Source organism: Cylas formicarius, unplaced genomic scaffold (assembly GCF_029955315.1).
Source record: "Cylas formicarius isolate icCylForm1 unplaced genomic scaffold, icCylForm1.1 PGA_scaffold_1__22_contigs__length_36826433, whole genome shotgun sequence".
Lineage (NCBI taxonomy): Eukaryota > Metazoa > Arthropoda > Insecta > Coleoptera > Brentidae > Cylas > Cylas formicarius.
Genome location: NW_026844264.1, coordinates 15,035,894 through 15,056,253, shown reverse-complemented (window position 1 = coordinate 15,056,253; position 20,360 = coordinate 15,035,894). Strand labels below are relative to the sequence as shown.

Here is a 20,360-nt window from a genome sequence, read left to right as displayed (position 1 = left end):
CTAAAGCCTTTAAAACCAAATTGCTCTTATTCTCGCTTTACAACTGACAATTCCGCTTTAGGACATAAATTAAAACGGCCTCTAAAAACGTCGACAAGGGTCGTTCGACCCCAGAATGTTCCGTGTTGATAATTTTCGACCTGCAGCAAGGCTTAAATAGTTTCAGACAACAAACGTAGAATACGTGGTGTCCCATCACAAAATACTTCGCAACCATTTTCTTTCTACGAGTTTTGATTTTATTTTATTACATTATTTACAATATTTAGAATGTAATTTTTCTTTTCTTCAAAAATCAAAATTATTACAATCTAATTTTTCAAAGAAGTAGGAGTAATAAAACGACGGATTCCGCTCAGTACAACCAATTTTATAGGTCTAAGTAGAAAATTAATCCATAAAACCATGTAAATTGAGCAATATTTCAGATACATAATGAATATAGATAAATATTGCTAAAATGGTGAGTTATTGCAGGAAGGAAAGGTATCCGGCAACTTGCAATCACCCAAAAAAAGCCCAGCAGCAAAATTTTTTGAAATACTCACTTTACATTGAATTTTGATGGACCAAAGGGTCACGGAAAACCTCGAAGGTATTCTTTTGCCTTGGAAGATGAAAAGGCAGTTCCACAGAAAAGGAAGAACATAACACTTATTAATTTAATGTAATTAATATTAATGTAAATTGTACATGATGGTCTGCCATATTTTAACACTTACCTATATGATCATGATTGAATTATACCAAAAACTTTGATTTATTTAATTTATAGAAGAACTTTATAATAATAAATATACTTGTAAGTGTGTGCAGGGCAGCCCGTACATATATGTATTTACAATTTTATTATCTATAAATACTAAATTTAATGCAATGCATTTTACAAGTTAAAATAAAATTTCCTTTAATTTTTTTGCATCCTACGTACGTTTTTTATATATTTTTGCAAGGGCAAATGACCTAAATTGCCTTAAACTTGCATATTTGATAAATGCCAATGACAATGATTGAATTCACTTAAATTTCTGGATACTGTTTTTCCATCAAAAATATGAGAATCTAGTTGTAAGGCACACTGTATAGCTAGTTACCTTGTAAAGCGAATATTTTGATGCCTACAGAGAATTTATAAGTTGCACAATTAAGTTGTTACTAAGCGTTTTAATTGTAGTCCATTAAGAGAATGACGCAGAGGAAATTTCCTGGTTAGTCATTATTATCTCGGACCAGAGAGTTGACACTTGCACCGTTTTTTAATTTTAAATCGAATTCGCTAATTGTATTAAAAAGGCATTAAGATTGCCATCTGTCTTATTTTAAGTTATTTTTTAAGAGGGAACTCGTCGAGGCGTTTTAAACAGGAGTCCAAAGTGATTACTGCGCGATGACTGGCGGGTTTTGACTTTTATAAAGTGCCGCCAACTTGATGTTTGGTCATCGATCCAGTGAAAGTGATACCCGAGGTTTAACATCCAATTTAGTTTTTAGAGATTTACGTAAAGGTTTTTTTTTTGTATAGTAGATGAGAAGTTGAGTCTTTCACATTTTGCATTACAATTTTATTAATAAATTCTGCTTTCAATGCCACTTTAAAATACACGTAAACCCACCGGCAACACCGCAAGATCTTTATATTGTAATGCTTATATATAATATTGATAATATGCCTATAATACTATATTATGCAACAAGTGCGGTAAACAGCATTTGGCTCACGAGTTTATTTGTCACCACCGGAGCGAGTGTTTAATAAACGAGTGACAAACGTCAAAATTCAAAGCGTCGGAAATATCTCCGAAAACATCCGATTGCTCCAAACCCCTGCGGAAACGTCCGAAGTGGCTCGGATTCGTTGGAAACGGAACTGACATGGTAAAGTGACGCTTCCCACACTCTAGATAGTAGAAAAAATATTTGACCGACCTTTTCAATTTTTCGTTCGAGTATATTATTATAATATCTCCATCTTATTTTTTTTTTTCGGTAACTTATTTCACGTGTTGTTTAAAATAAACTTTTATTATTCTCTGTATCTTAATACGACAGAGTTATAAATCAATATACTGTAATACTTAGTGGGATCAGCAGTGTTCCATGGACATGCAACACTTGTGGCAGTTGTTGGCAAAGTGCGTTCGTGAAAAAGGCTAGTGTTTGGGAATTTGGTGATGAGAAACGGACTACGAAAGCTGTGCTTTCTAAAAATGAGAAATTTGTTCTTGATGTGTTTACAGCTCTTCGATACCAAAACCCGACATTCGGAGGTGAAAAAATAGTTAAGAGTTGAATTGACTTGAGTTGAGAAATAGTTATGTTCGAATATGACTGGCAATGGGCAGGCAACAATATACCAACTTGTGCATTAACAAAAGAAACTATAATAAATTTGGATGAAAAGACTGCCATTAGAAGAATAATACACTCGTTTTAATTGAAAGCAAAAAAACTACTTCCACCCATGGGTAAGAAGAAATTGGGGAAAACTTTGAAGAAACGAAAACTCAAAACTGATAACCACTTTTAATTGAGAAAGAGAATAGAGATATTTTGAAATCAGGATGGAGAATGTGATTGAGATAGAACAAAGAATGTAGGAAGCTGATAACATGTTATAAGGAGACTGTGGAGTATTTATTTTTATAAACTCCAACTACTATAATTCACCTACCTACTCATAACATAATACCCAAAATATGCAAATGAAGTTGTATTGTAAATAGTAGATTTTTTAAATAATAAAATTTATTATTATTATCTGTTCCATTTCTATAATTATAATCATGTAGTTACTATAACGTCGATCTTATATTTCTTTGATTCACCAAACTCTTCCTTTTATTGTATGCCAATTAGTGTAACCCAAATTTAGGAAGGTATATAGGCATACTAAAAGGATGTCGAACTTCCATTGTCTTTATTTTTAACTTACACAATGTTTCGGACAGTTGTATCACTACCCGTTATCAAGTGTCTACCACCTTCAAGTAAACGTCTACCACCTTCAAGAAAGGTGTATAGGACTTTAAAAATATCTTATTTTGCCAAGCAGATTTTCAAGTCTTACTAAAAATTGTCACTTGGGGTATTGACAGTACCATTGAATGTAGAATAACGTTGTATGCCACCCTTCGTTCGGACACTCCTTTAAGAAAAAGGTATCCTTTTGCAAATTTTAACCAATATTTTCGCTTTTAAAAAGGATTTTGGTTATAGAAAAAATCCAATACACAATTTTTTCTGCAACAATTGAAAATTAAAAAATATTTGCATTCTTTGTCGATTAATATACAATGTATAATTATTAAAATTGTCTTTGTCAATCAAAAAATTAACCTAAAGAGATGACGCAAACATGTTTTCCCAAAGATAAATCGGCGGATACTTATCAATAACGGCTTCGCATTACCTATTTGTGTCAGACCCGAAATGACCATTCCTTCTCCTTTGTGGAACGTTTGACGTGATAAAGGATGACTGGTAGGACTTAAATTGGGACATTTCCGAACTGCTGACGTTGTAATAATAATTGCAGCCGAGAATGGAACAGGTAGCTCGAAATTGTTATTTATTGGGCCAATTTATTATGTTCGGTGAACAAGACCCAACAAAAATTGGATATTTCCAGGAAGTTGACCTGAAATCTTGACCGTCTAGCTTTGAATTTACACCCGCTAGAGACAAAATTTATTAAACTTTTGGCGAATGTTTTCGCAACGTATTATTAGCTTGAAATAGTATCTGTTTAGTTCTATTTAAAATCTTTAACATTACTTTTTGACACATTTTTGCAAAATATCATGAATGCATTCACTCAGTAAAGTGACCGACGTCAAAATACTATCAGTGTGACAAAGTACCGGAAACGTCCAAAATGGCCGAAAGATGACATCTTAAATTGATACTGCTCGCGTCCCATCAGTGTATAATTGAGGTCGAGAACAAAAAAATATTTATATGTTATAGCCCAACGATAGCGGTTAACAGCGGCGTAAATATTTATCGAAAACTTACTATAAGCTGCAAAAGGGATGTTATATATCGAAAGTATGGTTTTGGTAAAGCCCGTAAAAATATATCGTGTTTTTAGTGGTTTTCCGTTTCCTTTTTGGTACTTTATAATTAGGCATGGTGTGTGCATATCAAATTCTTGTGGATGAAATTGGAGAAATATATTTTAAGTGTTTTCAGCTTGACATTGAAATTTAAATCCGAAATTATCTATTACAATTTAGTTTGCAAGCTAGCGAAATGCAACATTACCCGTTATAATGGTATAAAATCCCTACTGCCATTGCTCTTTTTTATGCGATCTTATATATTCCAACAAAGTAATGAATATCCTCGAGCGTTACACGAGATGAGTATGATATCCAAAAGGGCACAAGGCATCGGGGCCCTACTAGGTGGCCCTTTCACTCACTCCTACCGTGCTTAACAACCCATGAGCTGGTTGTCGATACAAATTCTTCCACGCCACTGACCCGAAATACAATATTCGATACGCAGTACAATTTATATACCCTGTGTTCGAGTATAAAGGGTTTTCTTATGTATTAGTCCCATTACCTTTCGATTTTGAATCCGGAGAGGGTTGAAATTCTTATCTAGAAAACTATGAAAATAATTACGGAAAATATCGCTCACCGCGTATTTTCCCGTCCTGGCTCTCTTAAAAGTTTCCCAAGACAAATTTGCCACTATACACAGAAGAAAATTGAATTCTGAGTTAAAAATCAAGGGAGTTCAGACTAAATGAAATATTTAATATAGTTTGAGCTTGGTGTCAAACTTTGTGCGACTTTTACTACAAAGGTGACAAATGGATTAAAAGCAACCAAACTAACCAAATTTATTTGTCTAGTAATTCAATTGACGGTGGCAATCTGCTTTACCTACCAGAAGGGTTGTAAAATTGACAATTCAAAATTTTTTGTGTTAATTGGCCGAAATAATTTTTAAAATACCATGAAATTTATATTTATTTAATTATATTTATTTATAATGTGCAATACGTCACCGTCGCGTCGTTCTTCGAACCAAATGGAGTCGAGATTATTATGATTCCCGGTATCGCTTAATATGGTATTCGGGTATTCCTTGGAGAGGATTATAGATAAATTGGACATCACTAACGCATCATAATTTACTGTAAAATACATAGACAGATATTATAGTCAATTAAGCAGTGGTCAATTGACCCTTCAATTAATAAGTGGTCAATTGACCGTTGAACTGACCAGCCCCAATACTACCTACCAGCCAATTCGGCGTTTTATGGTTGGTTTCTCAATTAGCTTATATTTCAGAATAGAATCTTTCTGACCCGTTGATCTAATCTAAAACTGCCAAATATTTCAAATACACTTCTTGTTCGTCGACTTCTCATTTACATTAATTTTTTACAATAAAATTTCTATATCATCCAAAAAGCGCGTGTCGTTCTTTAATTGTACTATTTTCTAAAATAATTCTTATTCTCAAAATTCGCCATACCCGATTTTAAATTAAACACCATCAAGTAAATAACAAGTCAAATAATCGATCGGTTCCATTTGGTTCGTTTTAACTAATCACTCTGTAACTGCAGTGCATCGGTGCCTCGCTCTAAGGTATCCGCTTTCATTCAGCAGACACCGAAACGTATCTTTACCGGCAGGTAATAATATTCCATCGATATACATCGATTATTTCTATGGTTTCGTACAAAAAGAAAATTAGATTTTTTAACGGTCAATTCAGAACGAGTTCTCGACGATAAAACCCGATCCTTTCGAAGCTTTTTACCATAAACTGATTCTTTTTTTGATTCGTCGCAGTCGACGGCTCATTGGCTCCTTTTTGTCGATTGGAAAACGCAGACTTTGGTTCGCGAAGCGGGGAACGAGTCAATGAATCTTTCTCCGGTCCAATTCTTTTTTTTCGGCACCTTTCGTTCTTGAATTCGTCCGAATTAAACAAATATCGATGTGACGAAACCGGAGAGAACTAATACGGAAGGGCAAGGCTGATGGAAAATAAAGCATGACAAATGAACGGTAGTTTCTGGGCCGTGCGGTCATTAATAACTCTAAAGGGGCACGTCAAAAAGTGGCCTTTTGTCGACGGTGTTGGAACGTTTAACCCCACTAGAATAACTCGACTACAATGTATATGTAGTAGCCAGATTATAAAACCTTTTGTTTTATAAACGGCTTCCAGATTGTCAAATCAATATTTTAAATGTTTTGTTGTTTAGGTATGCTTATATGTAAATAGTAAAAAAATAGTAAATAATAAGTTTTTACTCATTTTTTTTTTATTTATAGAAAGGGCAAAATGTTTGATAGTATCAATCAATATATTTTATTAAATACTTTACTTTTAAACAAAATTTCTATTTTACAAATCCGGTATAATGTTAAACGATAAATATTTTTTACCGTTTGACAATCTGGTCGCTAACTGAATAGCCAAATAATTAATAAATAAATAAAAATTTGACGATCTGGCCGCTGTTTATAAATGGTTTGACATATATACAATGCAACTTTGTAATACATTTACTACCCGAAATCTGAATCAACGGACTTTAAAATATATTATTAGTGATTCAAACATTTTTTCCAGTTTTATTTATTTTATTTTATTTATTTATTATTTTTTATTCCAATCTAATTTTAATAATTTCTCCTTGCTGATTAGAACGTGTGTATCCAATCAAAACTGACACACACATATAAAATAAAACGTTAGTAGACTTTAAACCTGCTACGAACTTTAAAACAATTTAATATCTCAGTGACATTATAACAAAATGAATAACATGCCGAGTTTTCTGACCAAAATAAAATAGGTCTAAAGCTAATCAGCAAGTTACTTTGTATTTGTCTGCCTGTAGCCTGTTTAATTTAATTAGTCTCAACATTTACACTATTACTATTATTAATATTTGTATTTTGTATTTAAAAATACGAATAAGGAATGTAATGTTTACCGCCACCAGAATCCAAATTCGTTTCTCTCTTTAACACGTATTAGTCACAGTATCAGATTTAGATTTACTTCATTTTCTTTAGAGATACATATATTTCTTTTGTCGTTTCACATATAACATTAAGTAGAAAAACGAAAACCTATTTAGTAACTAAAAGGTGAAGTTTTAAATTGCAACTACAGATATTTAATTGTCAGTTTTATTTCCATTTATTTGTAAGGAAACTCGGCAGAGCGAGTGATAAAAGCAACAACCTGGTATCCATTTTCCTTCTACTGCGCTTTCTATGATAGCTTTCATGCTTTCATTATTTACATTAAATTTATGGAAAAAGGAAAATTGTTATATGTAACGCATGAGTCTTGAAAAATATAAACCCCTTGCAGATAAAGACGGCATTGGTGCATAAAAAATCTTCCAACGTTTGAAAAAAAAATTTTAATAGAATTTTAAAACCACGTAAGGAAGGAAGCATTTCTGGACACGGTCTCCTAAAATTTGCTTTTCCAGGTTCCGGACACCCTGTATTTTCATTACGAACGCCACGTGAGGCGACACACCGGGAAACTTAGAGCAGAACTAAAACAAAGGGGATCGTCGCGTGTCGTCGGAGTGCAAAACGACTGAAAATAAAACCCCGTTGTCGTCTAATTGACATTACAAAAACAAAAACTAGTCAGCAACAGCGCTAACTAGCACACGTCCGGACATTGTGCGCGGGTGGTAAACAAAAACCGGTCCTTTGTTTTTCGTTAATTGTCTAATAGGTGTTTTGTTCTTTTATTTTCTTTTTATTTTATAATTGGTCGAGTTGGTAACACTCATTACTGATGTGGAACTTGTAATGGTCAAAAGATGTTTCATGGTTTTTGTTTTCATGCTTTTTAGAAACGGCAATAAGAGAACGTTTGTTTCAGCAGAAGTTAAATCCGGAACGTCCCAAAAAGTTTTTTTGGAAATGACACTTGACGAACGAAATTCAAGGAAAATAACAAAAACTTTATGTTGAGTGAAGAGTGAGAGGAGATGGGCCATGCATGCATCCTTGAAACTATGACTATGATATAAATCGATATTTATTAAAATTAAGGCCTCTAAGTTTGAATTTAATAATACTTTTTTCTGATTATTTGAAAGTCAGACATAAAAACTAAAGAAAAAGAAAACCAATTAATCTACATAATAAAAATGATACAACGAAACTTTCATCACGCAATCAAAATGTCAACGAATTAATATGGCAACTGAATAGCTAATTTTTCATGATTAAAAAAGTACTTTTCTGAGTTCAAATATTAAAAAACTGCCAAATCATTCGGGTGAATTTTGTGATTTTTCTTTCATATTCGTGTAGAGTATTTTAGGTAACTTAAGTACTTTCCGTATATTTATTTATTAAACGGTGGTGAGAGTAAGTTTTCGGCACTCTGACAAGTTGGAAGGTATACTTTATTCGTACCTTTTCCGATACAGTTTGGTCTAATTGTAAAATCTAGAAATTATACTTTTACATTATAAGTAATTGTCGTTGCTTTAGTAGTAGACTGAGATTATTAGGCCGAATAAAGAAAATAATTAATGAAATTACCGAAACATTAAATTTTTGCCGAAAGCGCAACGTAGGTTCTTGTATCGCCGGTTACACCACGACCAACGCCAGTTGTTTTATTGACGAAATAGTGCCCGAAGAAGAAAAAAAACGGAACAATATAATGCCGGATGGTGCACTCTGGTGCAACAGACGAAATGCACAATAAAGCGCGGTTTCCTCAAAGGCGAGAAATGTCTAACATAAAACGATGTTTATTGTAACTTTGCCATACCCCTGCCTCTGTAAATAACTGTAAAACGGTTTATGGTGCATCAGGCGCCTTCATTTTGAGACATCGATCATGGGCTTGCGTTTCGAATTCGAATTTCGATAAAATAAGAGCACAAATTCACTTGTGATCCACCAAAACAACAAATATCTGCAGGCAAAGTCATTAACTCAAATGCCAAATGTGTAGGCACACCTTATCTACTGCTTCCATCAAACTGTTGAATGGAAATAAAAATTATAAAAAGAAATACAGCATTATACCAGAAAGATTTATTTCCTGGATACGCTTAATAGTCGAGTTCGAGCGATGCCCAAGAAAAAACTATTCATGAAACTAGTTTTGAGCACCAAATATTGTTATTCAGTTATTTCGAAATCCACAATACTAGTTCTGTACATGTCTGAACGAGCAACACTAGGAAAATATCCGGTTAACTTTAAAGAAATGCTTATGAACAAGTGCACTTTTGTAGAATTGCAGATAGTATGATTTCTTTCGATAAGAACATGCTCTGTTAATACATTTTTGATTTTTGTGTAGATAAAGATATTTCGGAAGATGCCCTTCTATATGATACTTCATTTGTTTTTATTAATTAAATTAAGTGTATTATTCTGTAGTAGTAGTATGCTATTTTGTTTACTATAAAATTGATACGGGTATAGGGTTCTTTGGTTTTCTCGGTAAACAAAAACATTTTCAGTCGTATATATTTTTTAATTTAAAAACAACGCATTTTTTGGCTATAAGTGGCTGTCTTCAGGTCCTGCAACAATTTCTTATACAATTATAAATTTTGCATGGCAAATATACTTACCTAAAAATTTATGGAATTGTGAATAAAACCAACGAATCATATTTTTGAGTTCCTGAATGCTCCAATGACAGAATTAAGTGAGAGTCCAATTTCGCTCGCATTTTGATGTAAGTGCACGGGTGAATTTGCGTTAATATAATAAGTATAAAAGTAAAGTAAATTAAAAACAACAATATAACCCTACTTTTTATCTGACTCCAGGAGACCGTAAAACAAGCTTTCAGAAAAGTACAAAACTGGTATTGCGCGTTTCAAAATGCTCCCAACTAGCTCTGTTTGCTGCACTGACTAAATTATTAAATGTGTTAAAAAGGTACGTTATTCAACTTCGAGAAATGATTCCTTGTATTAAATTAGGACAGGCATACGTCTGGAACTGCTAAGTTTTTAAGATACTGGGTGTCGAACTCTTAAACAAATAAAAAAAAATCGCATTTTTATAAATATCTTCTATACGGATTTTGTTTAAAGTTAAGAGTGGTGTTTATGAAAGAATTAAATTAAAATTACTAATTCCAGTAGGATATCCTACGTTAAATATTTTTGTCCTTTTTTGTCTCAAATAGCAATTCAATGTAGGTCCATTTTAATACATTATTTTCTGCTTACGCTATCACGTTCAATTAATTTGATTAATTGAAACCAATCAGTGCCGTTTTCTATTGGAGACGACTATGGCTCTGGTACAAGTCGTAACTATTCATATTTGTAAATAGTTCGTGGTTTAACCCTAACCGGTTATACGTTTTGGATTTTATTTCTAAAGAGCATGGGAATCAGCTACTTAGGAGCAATATGCCTTATTATAGCTACCTACCTAAAGGCTTGTGAGTTTTGGTTGTCTAAATTATTTTAATCGCCTACAAATTAAGCGGATAAAAAGGGCGGATGAAACGTTGCGTGTTTTAGGTCATGCAAGCGCCATATGGGATGGTTCGGTTTCCTTTGGCGGGTCAGTTTTTTGAACTCACACGTCTTGTATACCATATGGAACAATTTTAAAATTGTCAGAAAAAAAAAACATCAATTGTATTTCAATATATACAATTTTGCATATAATTTATGATTATTATCTGTGTATTTTCTCAATAGAAAAATTGATTTATATCTAATTAAAACTTAAAATTTCCGGACACTACGTCGTGCATTAAAATCTGAGAAATAAGAGTTACCATATTTTCCGCATCCTCTAAAATGTTCAAGTAAAAACTGTTTTTTTTGTGACCTAAATAAAAAGTCACAAACGCTCGTGTCTGAAACTACTAAATTTCCGAAAATGCAGGGGTACGCGTTTTTAAAATTATGTAGTTGGGTAGAAATTCGTTTCGAGCGGCGGTGTATCCTTGACAAGTGCAAACATCTGTTCGAAATATAAATTTTTATACCTAAGCATCCGGAAGAATGGATAATCCCTTGTAATCCCGTTTGCCAATTTTTCCGGCTCAAGAGAGATTAGTCAAGAAAAATATAAACAGTTTCCTTTCTCTATGCCACACACAGAGACTCCGATGATTTTGAATAAATAGTCATTATTTATTATATAGCACAGAAAGTTGAAGAATGTGTTTCACGGTAGGTTTGGCTAGAGGCTTCTAAATACAGGGTGTCCCGAAATTACACGTCAATATTTTAACCACGTATTCTGTCACCCAAAATAAGGATAGAAATTCATGCAACCAGGGTCCAAAACGTCTTAGTTTTCAACATACAGGGTGTTAAAGTTGAAAAGGTGAAGGCGATTTTTGTAAATATTTTCGAAACACATAAATATCTTTAAATGTAGTTTTATAATTTTTATTATAATAATTAGCCTTACAGATCGTCCCCAAATACACGAAAAGGCGAATATGAAAAAATGCTATTTTGAGCTTATATGATGGTCGAATAGAAAATAGAAATAGAAAATTTTCAGTTAATATTTAATTTAAAAATGTTTAACTTTTTCAAAGAGGCGTATTTTATATTCGCCTCTTTTTGAATCCAGTTTAATGTTGTGGCATGTATGCGAACCTCAATATTAGCCAGTTCGATGAATTACCCGGTGCGTATTTTAACCGAAAAATTGCTGCATGCGTTGTTACGTTTATAATTGTTTTGCTGTTGTTTTAAGTGTTTTGTCGTGTTTTTTCTCCGAAAATGGATGCGTTAGAGTTGTGGAAAGACTGTTCTAAAAATGTAGTAGATATAAAAGATCTAGTTACTTTGGATAAATCGGAAAATATTCTGAAAACAGGAAGCAAAGCTAAAATGAACTACAGGCAGCGATGGTATTATGACAAAATTCTTGACACCGAAGAAAAATGTAGTTATTAAATAACATAAAATAAGGCAAAAGTTTGTTTGTTCTTTGTCGTGGTTCATGTTATATGTAGATATTATAGTTTCCACACTAAAAGATTGTTTTGCTCTTTTTTAGAAATAAATGATGAGGCTGTTGGTAACATACCACTCTCAATCTTAAAGAAAAATAGTACCGAGACGAGATATTTGTCGAGAGATTGCTCGGATGAGACTGATGATATTGCACTCTCAGTTTTAAGGAAAATTTGTATTAAAAATTGCAACAATGTTTCAAGTTCTTCGATGCGTCAATCGAAAGAGGCGAAAATGAATATTATTTCGAATATATGCATCAATAAACCAGGTAACTTGTGGAACACCTGTCCTTTTAATAATTATAAATAAAAGCTAAAGGTGATTTTTTTAGATCCTAGAACAGATATTGACAATATTCACAAGTTCCTGGATGATTCTGATGACTCAAGGCTTGACGAAAACTTCGTACTCGATTGTGAGTTTAAACATTGCAACCAAAAGGGGGAACAGTTTTGAGGCTGCGGACTTTCGCTTTGTATAGGCATTACTTTGGTGAAATTAGTACTGCTCATGATAACGACGATTCAGACTCCAAAACTCCAAAACAATACGTGAAAAAGATAAACATAAAGTTTCTAAAGCTAGTACAGCTCATGAAAATCACTTCCAGCAGCATTTTATTTATTTATTTATTTATTTTTATTTATTGGATGCAAAGATGAAGTCTGGGCTGCCTGTCACATGTGCTCCGCGCTACTTTGTTGGAATCACTTCGAGGAAAATTTAGGTTGCGAAAAACATAAACTATTTCCTAACTACGTTAATAATAACAATGACGACAATAATTTTTCTGGGACTACAGAAATTTTCGAAAGGAAGTCTAAACAAGAAGATTTTAAAGTTGAAGGTGGTGAAACAGAGATACCCCTTAAGAAGAAAGAAAGTCGAAATGCATACCTAAAAGAAGTTAAGCTAAGATATTATGACTGATTTTTTATTCTCTTAAGAGTCTAGATCTACAAAGGCAATACATATGTAGTTTAATACAAATTAGTTTTCCCAAAAACCCAAAAAACCAGAAAAGGTTAGAGAAAAGATTTTTTCTTACCTTATTTTGACGAAAAACTGTCAGTATGTAAAGTTCTTTTTTTAAATACTCTATGTATATCAGAAAAAGTTATGAGAACGTTTGTGGAAAAAAAGAAACCAAGTGGTGTAGTTAAAAAAGAAGGTCGACGTGGAAGATCAGAAGCAATGAAAAAGCGAGCACCACATCTTTCTATTACAAAAATGTATGACATGTACTTGAAAGAATATGAAGACAAAGATCCTGCTAGTGTCAATACATACAGTAGATCTGTACTTTGTGCAATACAAAATTACTAAAAGCAATATGAAAGAAACTTATGAGAAGCACCAAAATGAAAAGAAAAAAGTTAGAGAAATTAAAGGCAAAAGTAAGCAAAAGGCAACACATTAGTGCTGTGTTTGATCTCCAACAGGTCACCCAGTGAGCAATTATCCAGGAAAGCACGTTATTTTATAAGCAGTGTCTAAGTTTTTATAATTATGATACATGAATTAGCGAACAAAGATTGTTATTGTTATATTTGGGATCAAACAAAAAGTAAAAGGAGCGCTGCCGAAATCTCTTCTTGTATTTTCCAGTTTTTACTAATTTGTGATGAAAAGGGCGCCGAATGAATAGATCTTTTTTCTTAAAAACTGCCACAGACAAAGTGAGGGTGATTCGGCACGCAGTACTATAAGCAGAGCGGCCGGAAACTTGTTTGTACCCAGTCAGATTATTCCCATAACTAAACTGCAAAGAAAAAAGCATCCTTATATTGTTACGGAAATGAACTATGATGATTTTTTAAACTTTAAAAAACTTTCGCAGGATTTAAGAATCCTTACCTTGAGAAGATCGCAAAATGATGAGAGTGACGTAAACTGGACCAAAATGCTTAGTATAATGGTAACTAAAAGTCATATTAACCGAATATTTTTTAAATCCAGCCACTTTGCGGATAATTTTAGTTCCATAGAATTTCCACGAAATTTCCACTGACGGTTGGCAAGTTAAATAAGGGACTTCAAAAAGTTTGATATCATTTTGTTCGTTCGTGAATACCAAGAATATTATACAAATTTACTACACTAAAGCAGTAAAAATTTTATTCTTTTTTTTGGATAGGATTAGAATAAGTTGTTGTGACTTAAAGGTAAAGTTTACAAATATTTTTTATTTGTTTGTTTAGTAATCTAATATGTATTTGCTGCCAAATTTAGATTTTATAGGTCTTATTACGTAAAACTTATTGTTTCTTTTGTCAAGGAATGTATTTTTGAAAATAAATATACTTTCTCAAAAAACATATAATATTTTACTACTGGAATAACTAAAAAATATCACCCCAGAAGTCCCCTGTTAAAATTTCATAATTTTATCTTCAACAACATAGTCAATATTTGGGTTTAAATAACCACTAAAACTTCTGATAGCTTTCCTGAAAATCAAGCAAAACTTATATTCGCCGCTTCGTGAATTTGGGGACGAGATGATAGTTTGATTTGTCTTTTGTTAATAAAAGGATTTAAAAGAACAATCCAAGTAAAAACTATTTTTTGACAACAATGAACAAAATTAAAAGTTGTCGAATAATTGTCAATTAATTTTTATTTACCAAGCAACACAAACACAAATTATTATTTGCACCGCGATTGTATAAAAATTAAAATAAAAAAATAATTTGTAATTACATTTTTAAAAGCATTTATCTCGAAAACGGTGTGTTCTAGCGAGGTGCGGCCTTATTTATGTAGAAAACTTCAAATTTTCAAATTCTGCGGTCCAAATTACGAAAATTTGACAAACAAAAAATTTGTGGAAAATTTTTGCCACCTTACCCATCCGTGGAGACAATACAACAATACTAAGTTTCAGTCCATTAAATAGAGCTTAAAAAGTTAAGTAACTGTACCAAATTTTATTTACGAATGTTTACGTGTTTCGAAAATACTTACAAAAAATCGCCGTCACCTCTTCAAATTTAACACCCTTTATGTTAAAAACTAAGACGTTTTTAGTTTATATGAAGTTTTCTCTCCTTATTTTGGGTCTCAGAATACGTGGTTAAAATATTGACGTAAAATATCCGGGCATGCTGTACAGTATCAAAAATGCGTACATATTACCTTAGGTTTACAATTGTTAACAGAAGGTGATCCTGTGCTACTACCAATCTTCCAAAAAAATCGTAACGAATTAGGATCCCATACCCGTTCACGAAATGTTCGACTCACTCGCGCTCCAATTAGTCGCAAGAGAAGTGTGACAGATAGCTTCTACAAAAATGCGAACATCTGGTAGCAACGTTTGATGAGAAAATATCTTGGGCCTAACGTAGGTGTCCTACAGTTGACACATATTTTAAATAAACACTCGAGGAACGTGTCCTTTTTCTAGTAGGGCAGTTGGACAGATGACTGGCTTCGACAATGAGTGACAGTATACCTAAATATCTTAAGCATAAACCGCACCGCGGATGAATTATTTATTTATACTGTGATGTTTATCATTGCGTTATAAAGGGTGTTGGAAATTGAGTCGTCCCAGTAAAATAAAATAAATTAAAAAAATTTACAATATAACAATCGGGATGATCTCCGAATGGAAAAGAAGTATTTGTGTTTGCATACGAGTGCGCATTTTCAAAATGGCGAGAAGGGACGCTCGCCAGCTCCGGCCAATTGCCGACAAGCGTCCTTATTGATCGCCGCGGCGCCATACTGAAAATAGATACAGTTGCAGCAAAAGTTTTACGCGAAGTTTGAAGCCAATAATATGTAATTTTTACTTGTAAGATTAAACAAAATGTTTGAAAAATAAAAAAACTACTTAAAGAGTCGCACATGGTCTGAAACAATGTTGACATTATTAACCTATCTTTGGGTCGAATCGCCCGCCCATAAAGGCCATTACTTTAAAACCGTGAAACATTTTCGGGAATTTTACAATGGGGGCAATTAAACTAGAAAGGTATAATTTCAACCTAAAGGATAGTAAAGCGATGTAATTATGACACGAAGAGGATCATATCTGTCCGTGAAAATACTTTAGTGCTATTCTCTTGTCCGATATTAAACCGTCTGTAAAATGTTGTCCCGAAGGGTGGCTATTAAAAATTTATTACGCCCAACGAACCGTATGCTTTTGTTTAATGTCGCCCGGCTTCGACTGCGTGTTGCAATAGGCGTCACAATTTATTATTTAGTAGAGCAAATTGTATTATACAGAGTGTTTTTTAATAAATTTCCGAGTAGAGATAAAAATTACTCGAAATTGAATTGAAATTCGAACATAACGTTAATTTTTTGAGAAAATAGCGGTGTATATTTTTTCTTTTCAAAAATGTTCAGCCTAAACACTTTACGGATGCCACTGATGTTTTTGAAAAATAAGAAATGAATTGGAGTATTTTCTAATATATTTTCCTATAAAAAAGGTACTCTTCTATAAAGTAAAGAAATTATTTGAGGCTTTAGCAAGTAGTGTCCTGGCCGAATTAATAAATTATGCCAAGTAAACAAACTATGTCAGGGTAAAACGATTGCTTCAGAAAGCACTGCGAAGTATAAATATTTGTAAATTATTGTGAACTTAAATTGTCAGTATTAACTTTTGTCGAAATATTATTTAGATGAAGCTTGGTGGAAATAATAAAAATTAAACTGATTTTTTAAGGCTTCTTTTATAGGGCCGCATTTCGGTTCATATGCATATTAACCCAAACTAATGTTATTTCTTAATGTTGTATTAACCCTAGAAATTAGCTGAATGATTTTTGAAACACCTGCGAATCCCGGTGTATTTTAATAAGAACTATTTCAATACCTGGGTTTGTAAAAGATACAGTCGTGTGTATTGGTTAGCAGTCTGGAGATGGAGAACAACATACTATAGCATTTTAGGTGAAAAAACTACTGCACTTACTTTCCCGGGTTCCTTTTCAAAATCGCACTCTTTTTCGGGCATATATCCAGGAGAAGGAGGCGCGAATACCAACTGCAAGTTGGTTCCGGTTGCTGCGAATGCTATTTCAGTGTGACCTTCACGACAGGCGTTTTGAAACCTCGCCACTCTTTCTTCTTGGGGTCTGTCTCTGTAACCCGTATACCTTATCTGCAACAAACGAGGCCATACACAATCCCCTTCAAAAATGAAACTAAGTTTAAATTAAAACTTCCACAAAGATATATTCGTCACTTGATAAATATGCATAAATATACAAACAATGTTGTTCTCGTTTGCCACGTATGAATACAATGATGACACGCCAAGTATTTGGTCAGAGACGAGCGGAATACACAATTATTAGTGAACAGGGTGTTCAACCCACATTTACATATTTATTTCAACAGTTTACTGCTGAAACGCACTATTAACAATGCACACATAAATTGTGATTGTATGTCAATTTGGGACCGTACGCTATTATACCGCGTGTAAGACAAAATGTTGATATTTAATGTTAATTTGTTGTCCCATAAAAAAATTAAAAACAGAAAAAATCGAAAATTGGAAGAGTTGAATTACAAAAATGCATAAAATATTTTAAACACTTATCTTAAAAACCTTAATTTGGCACTAAAAGTTTTTTCGTTATAACGATATCAAACAGTTGTTTAGAACGTCAATATTTCCTGAAACACCCTGTATACGTATTCGTCTATTTGGGCGTGAATGCAAAAAAATGTTGGGCATATCCGTTTAGTCATTCTCAGCGGCGGTCATTTCTTCATTTCTAGGTATTTGCTTCTTTAATATCTTGACTAAAGTGAGTTTGTAGCAATAAAACGTTATATGGTCAAGGTCGCGTCTTAGGAAATTCGAATGCGTTAACTGAATGGAAGCGGTATATTAACAATGAAAATATGACGCGTATGTATATTTTATTTTGTTTCCCAGAAATAACAAGTAACAAAATTCTTTGCAGTTATCTTTTGTCCATCAAGTTTTCACCCATTTCGTAGTAATACCGTGAAATTGGGATGTTCCGAAAAATTTATAACAAACATAAAATCATGCCTAAAGGTTTCTACTTGCAAGAAAGTGTCACCTCAATACACACCCTTTAATAATACACTTATTACATATTTAAATTAAAACAAGTAATACAAAGCGTTGTTAATAGACCAATAAGGGTAAAAATCCAGATTTCTGACAGCTTTTTTCAGTTCCAGATTAATTTACCGATTTTCCATTAAATTGTGAAAATGGTTCAAAATTTCTATTACGTTTTTGAATTCTTTAAAGTTCTAGTTCCAATAGTCGTAGAAAACGCACGACGTTACTTGCTCGTTAAATGCATTTGAAAAATTACTTTACTATTCCTAAAATTATTACTACAGCATTGAAAATTATATGTTGAGGAAACAAGAAATAACTATTCTAATGAATGAACTTTAATTTGCTGGTTTAACATTCATTCAATGACAACCTCAAAGAAATGTGTGATAACGTGTAATACCTGTTACATTAAGGGAAAAAGTCATAATTTATATTTTATAATTGCTCATCATATTAAAAACCCAAAAATAATGCAAAACTTTACAAACTATGAAGCTAAATCTAGGTATTGAAATCCTTTTGATGTTTGATTGTTATAGAAAGAGGGAAAACATTTGTCGTAGGCACTGGACATTTTGTTAGTAGACCTAAACCTAATTCACACCAGAGAAAGAAAAAAAAATACACCTTCAAACATAAATATCCATTTCGAATATATTTTCTCAATTGACCTCGATCATCAATTTATCGCGTTGTGGACTTGATCAGTCTTTTTTTTTGTGTCAATTGACCGAAATAATTTTAAAAATACAATGAAATTTATATTGTGCGGTACGTCGCCATCGCTCTGAAATCTCTAAGTTATCGTATTTGGATATTAATTGAATAGAGTTGTAGCTAAATTGTATATCACAAACACCTAATAATTTAATATAAGTTACCTATTATTATTAAATAGTAATAGATAACACGCAACAATTACAAGATATTATTTAAAATAATTTGATCGAATTTGACGGTCAATTGACCAGTCCCCTCACTAATTACAGATGAAAATCTAAAATATAATAATTTTCGGCACATTTAAAACAATGTTGCCTCAGTGAAAATGGCCGATTTTTGTAAATTCGTGAAAATATTAGAAAAACGAAGATATAAAAAATTGAGGGCGTTTAGGGCACAGGGCACAAAATATCTTTAAACGGATTTATCTATACGTCCACCAAATTTGACAAACTCTCTGTCAAACACCGTTTATTTATGGCATCTTGTTTGGATGATCCCTTGAACTTAAGGGATTAAGTAAATCAGAAGGCCAACATATCAAACTCAATTAAAACCAGTAAAAGGCAAACTGTGGACAAAGACGCTCCCATAGAACCCGCTAAATCCTGTAGAAAATAGCCAAACCCACCTCGCTTTCTCTGCTGAGCCTCCTGAAAAGTTCGTCGGATTCGAATTTCGCTTTCTGATCGGGCACTACCCTAGGCATTTTAAAAATGAACCGTGGCTTGGGCTGTTCGTACAGGCTCATTGCATCGAACGGCATCATGCCAGTCAAAACGGAAGTTGGATCGTGCATTTCGTCCGCGTACACTTAAAATCGACTTTTCCTTCTTTTTTACCGGTTTTCCGACCAACACCTTACCACTTCCGTGCCCAGATATAAACTGTGAGCTCAGTCGTCCCTCAGCTCAGTCGAATTTTTTTCCAAACACTCGATGGGGCGGAGCCATTCAACTTTCGGCCAATAGCATGGGATTTCGGGACCCCTAGGCCGCTTTACGTTCATGAGGGGGCTGTCGAACGGATCGTTTTTCGAGAGGGAACGAACGCGTGGTACGAGCTTTCTCCTATGAAAGTTTAGTAGCTTGTTTTATCGGATTTATATCGTCGACGATCTCATTGTGTTCCGCGCATCTGGGGATTTCAAAAGATACCTTTTATTTCTGACAGACGGTATTGTAATACGCACTCGCTTTGTATATATTTCGGTATAATTATACGGCTTTTTCCAATGTTTAAGATTTAAGATAAACTGTTTATATAGTTATAGGTCGTTCTTTGGGAGTGCTATAGATATGTTTGAATTTTCAGGCCCAACTAACCAAAATTTCCACGCAAATTATATATAAAATAATATTCTAATAATATGACATTTTGTTATTGATTAATGCAAATCATTAAAGCAAATAAACTATTATTATTATTATTATTATTATTATTATTATTATTACATAGGGTCTATTTTAAAGTTGGTCAATGTTAATTTTGATGACATGGCGTTTTGTCAGTTGTGGGGCAAGATTTTCTCTTATTTATGCTTTACCTCTGCATTTAAACATGTATAGGGTG

At 33.1% G+C, this 20,360-nt stretch overlaps 1 protein-coding gene across 1 annotated transcript in view; it reads right to left on the bottom strand.

The window, feature by feature from the left end:
- LOC132696673 (protein big brother-like) overlaps positions 1 to 19,685 on the bottom strand; it is a 31,342-nt gene extending 11,657 nt beyond the window's left edge. The window contains exons 1-2 of the mRNA XM_060661643.1: positions 19,420 to 19,685; positions 16,929 to 17,117 (exon numbers count right to left, since the gene is read on the bottom strand). Coding sequence (XP_060517626.1) covers positions 16,929 to 17,117; positions 19,420 to 19,587 — 357 coding nt within the window. The 5' untranslated portion in view covers positions 19,588 to 19,685. The remainder of the gene's footprint in view (positions 1 to 16,928; positions 17,118 to 19,419) is intronic.
- Positions 19,686 to 20,360: the final 675 nt, after the last annotated feature.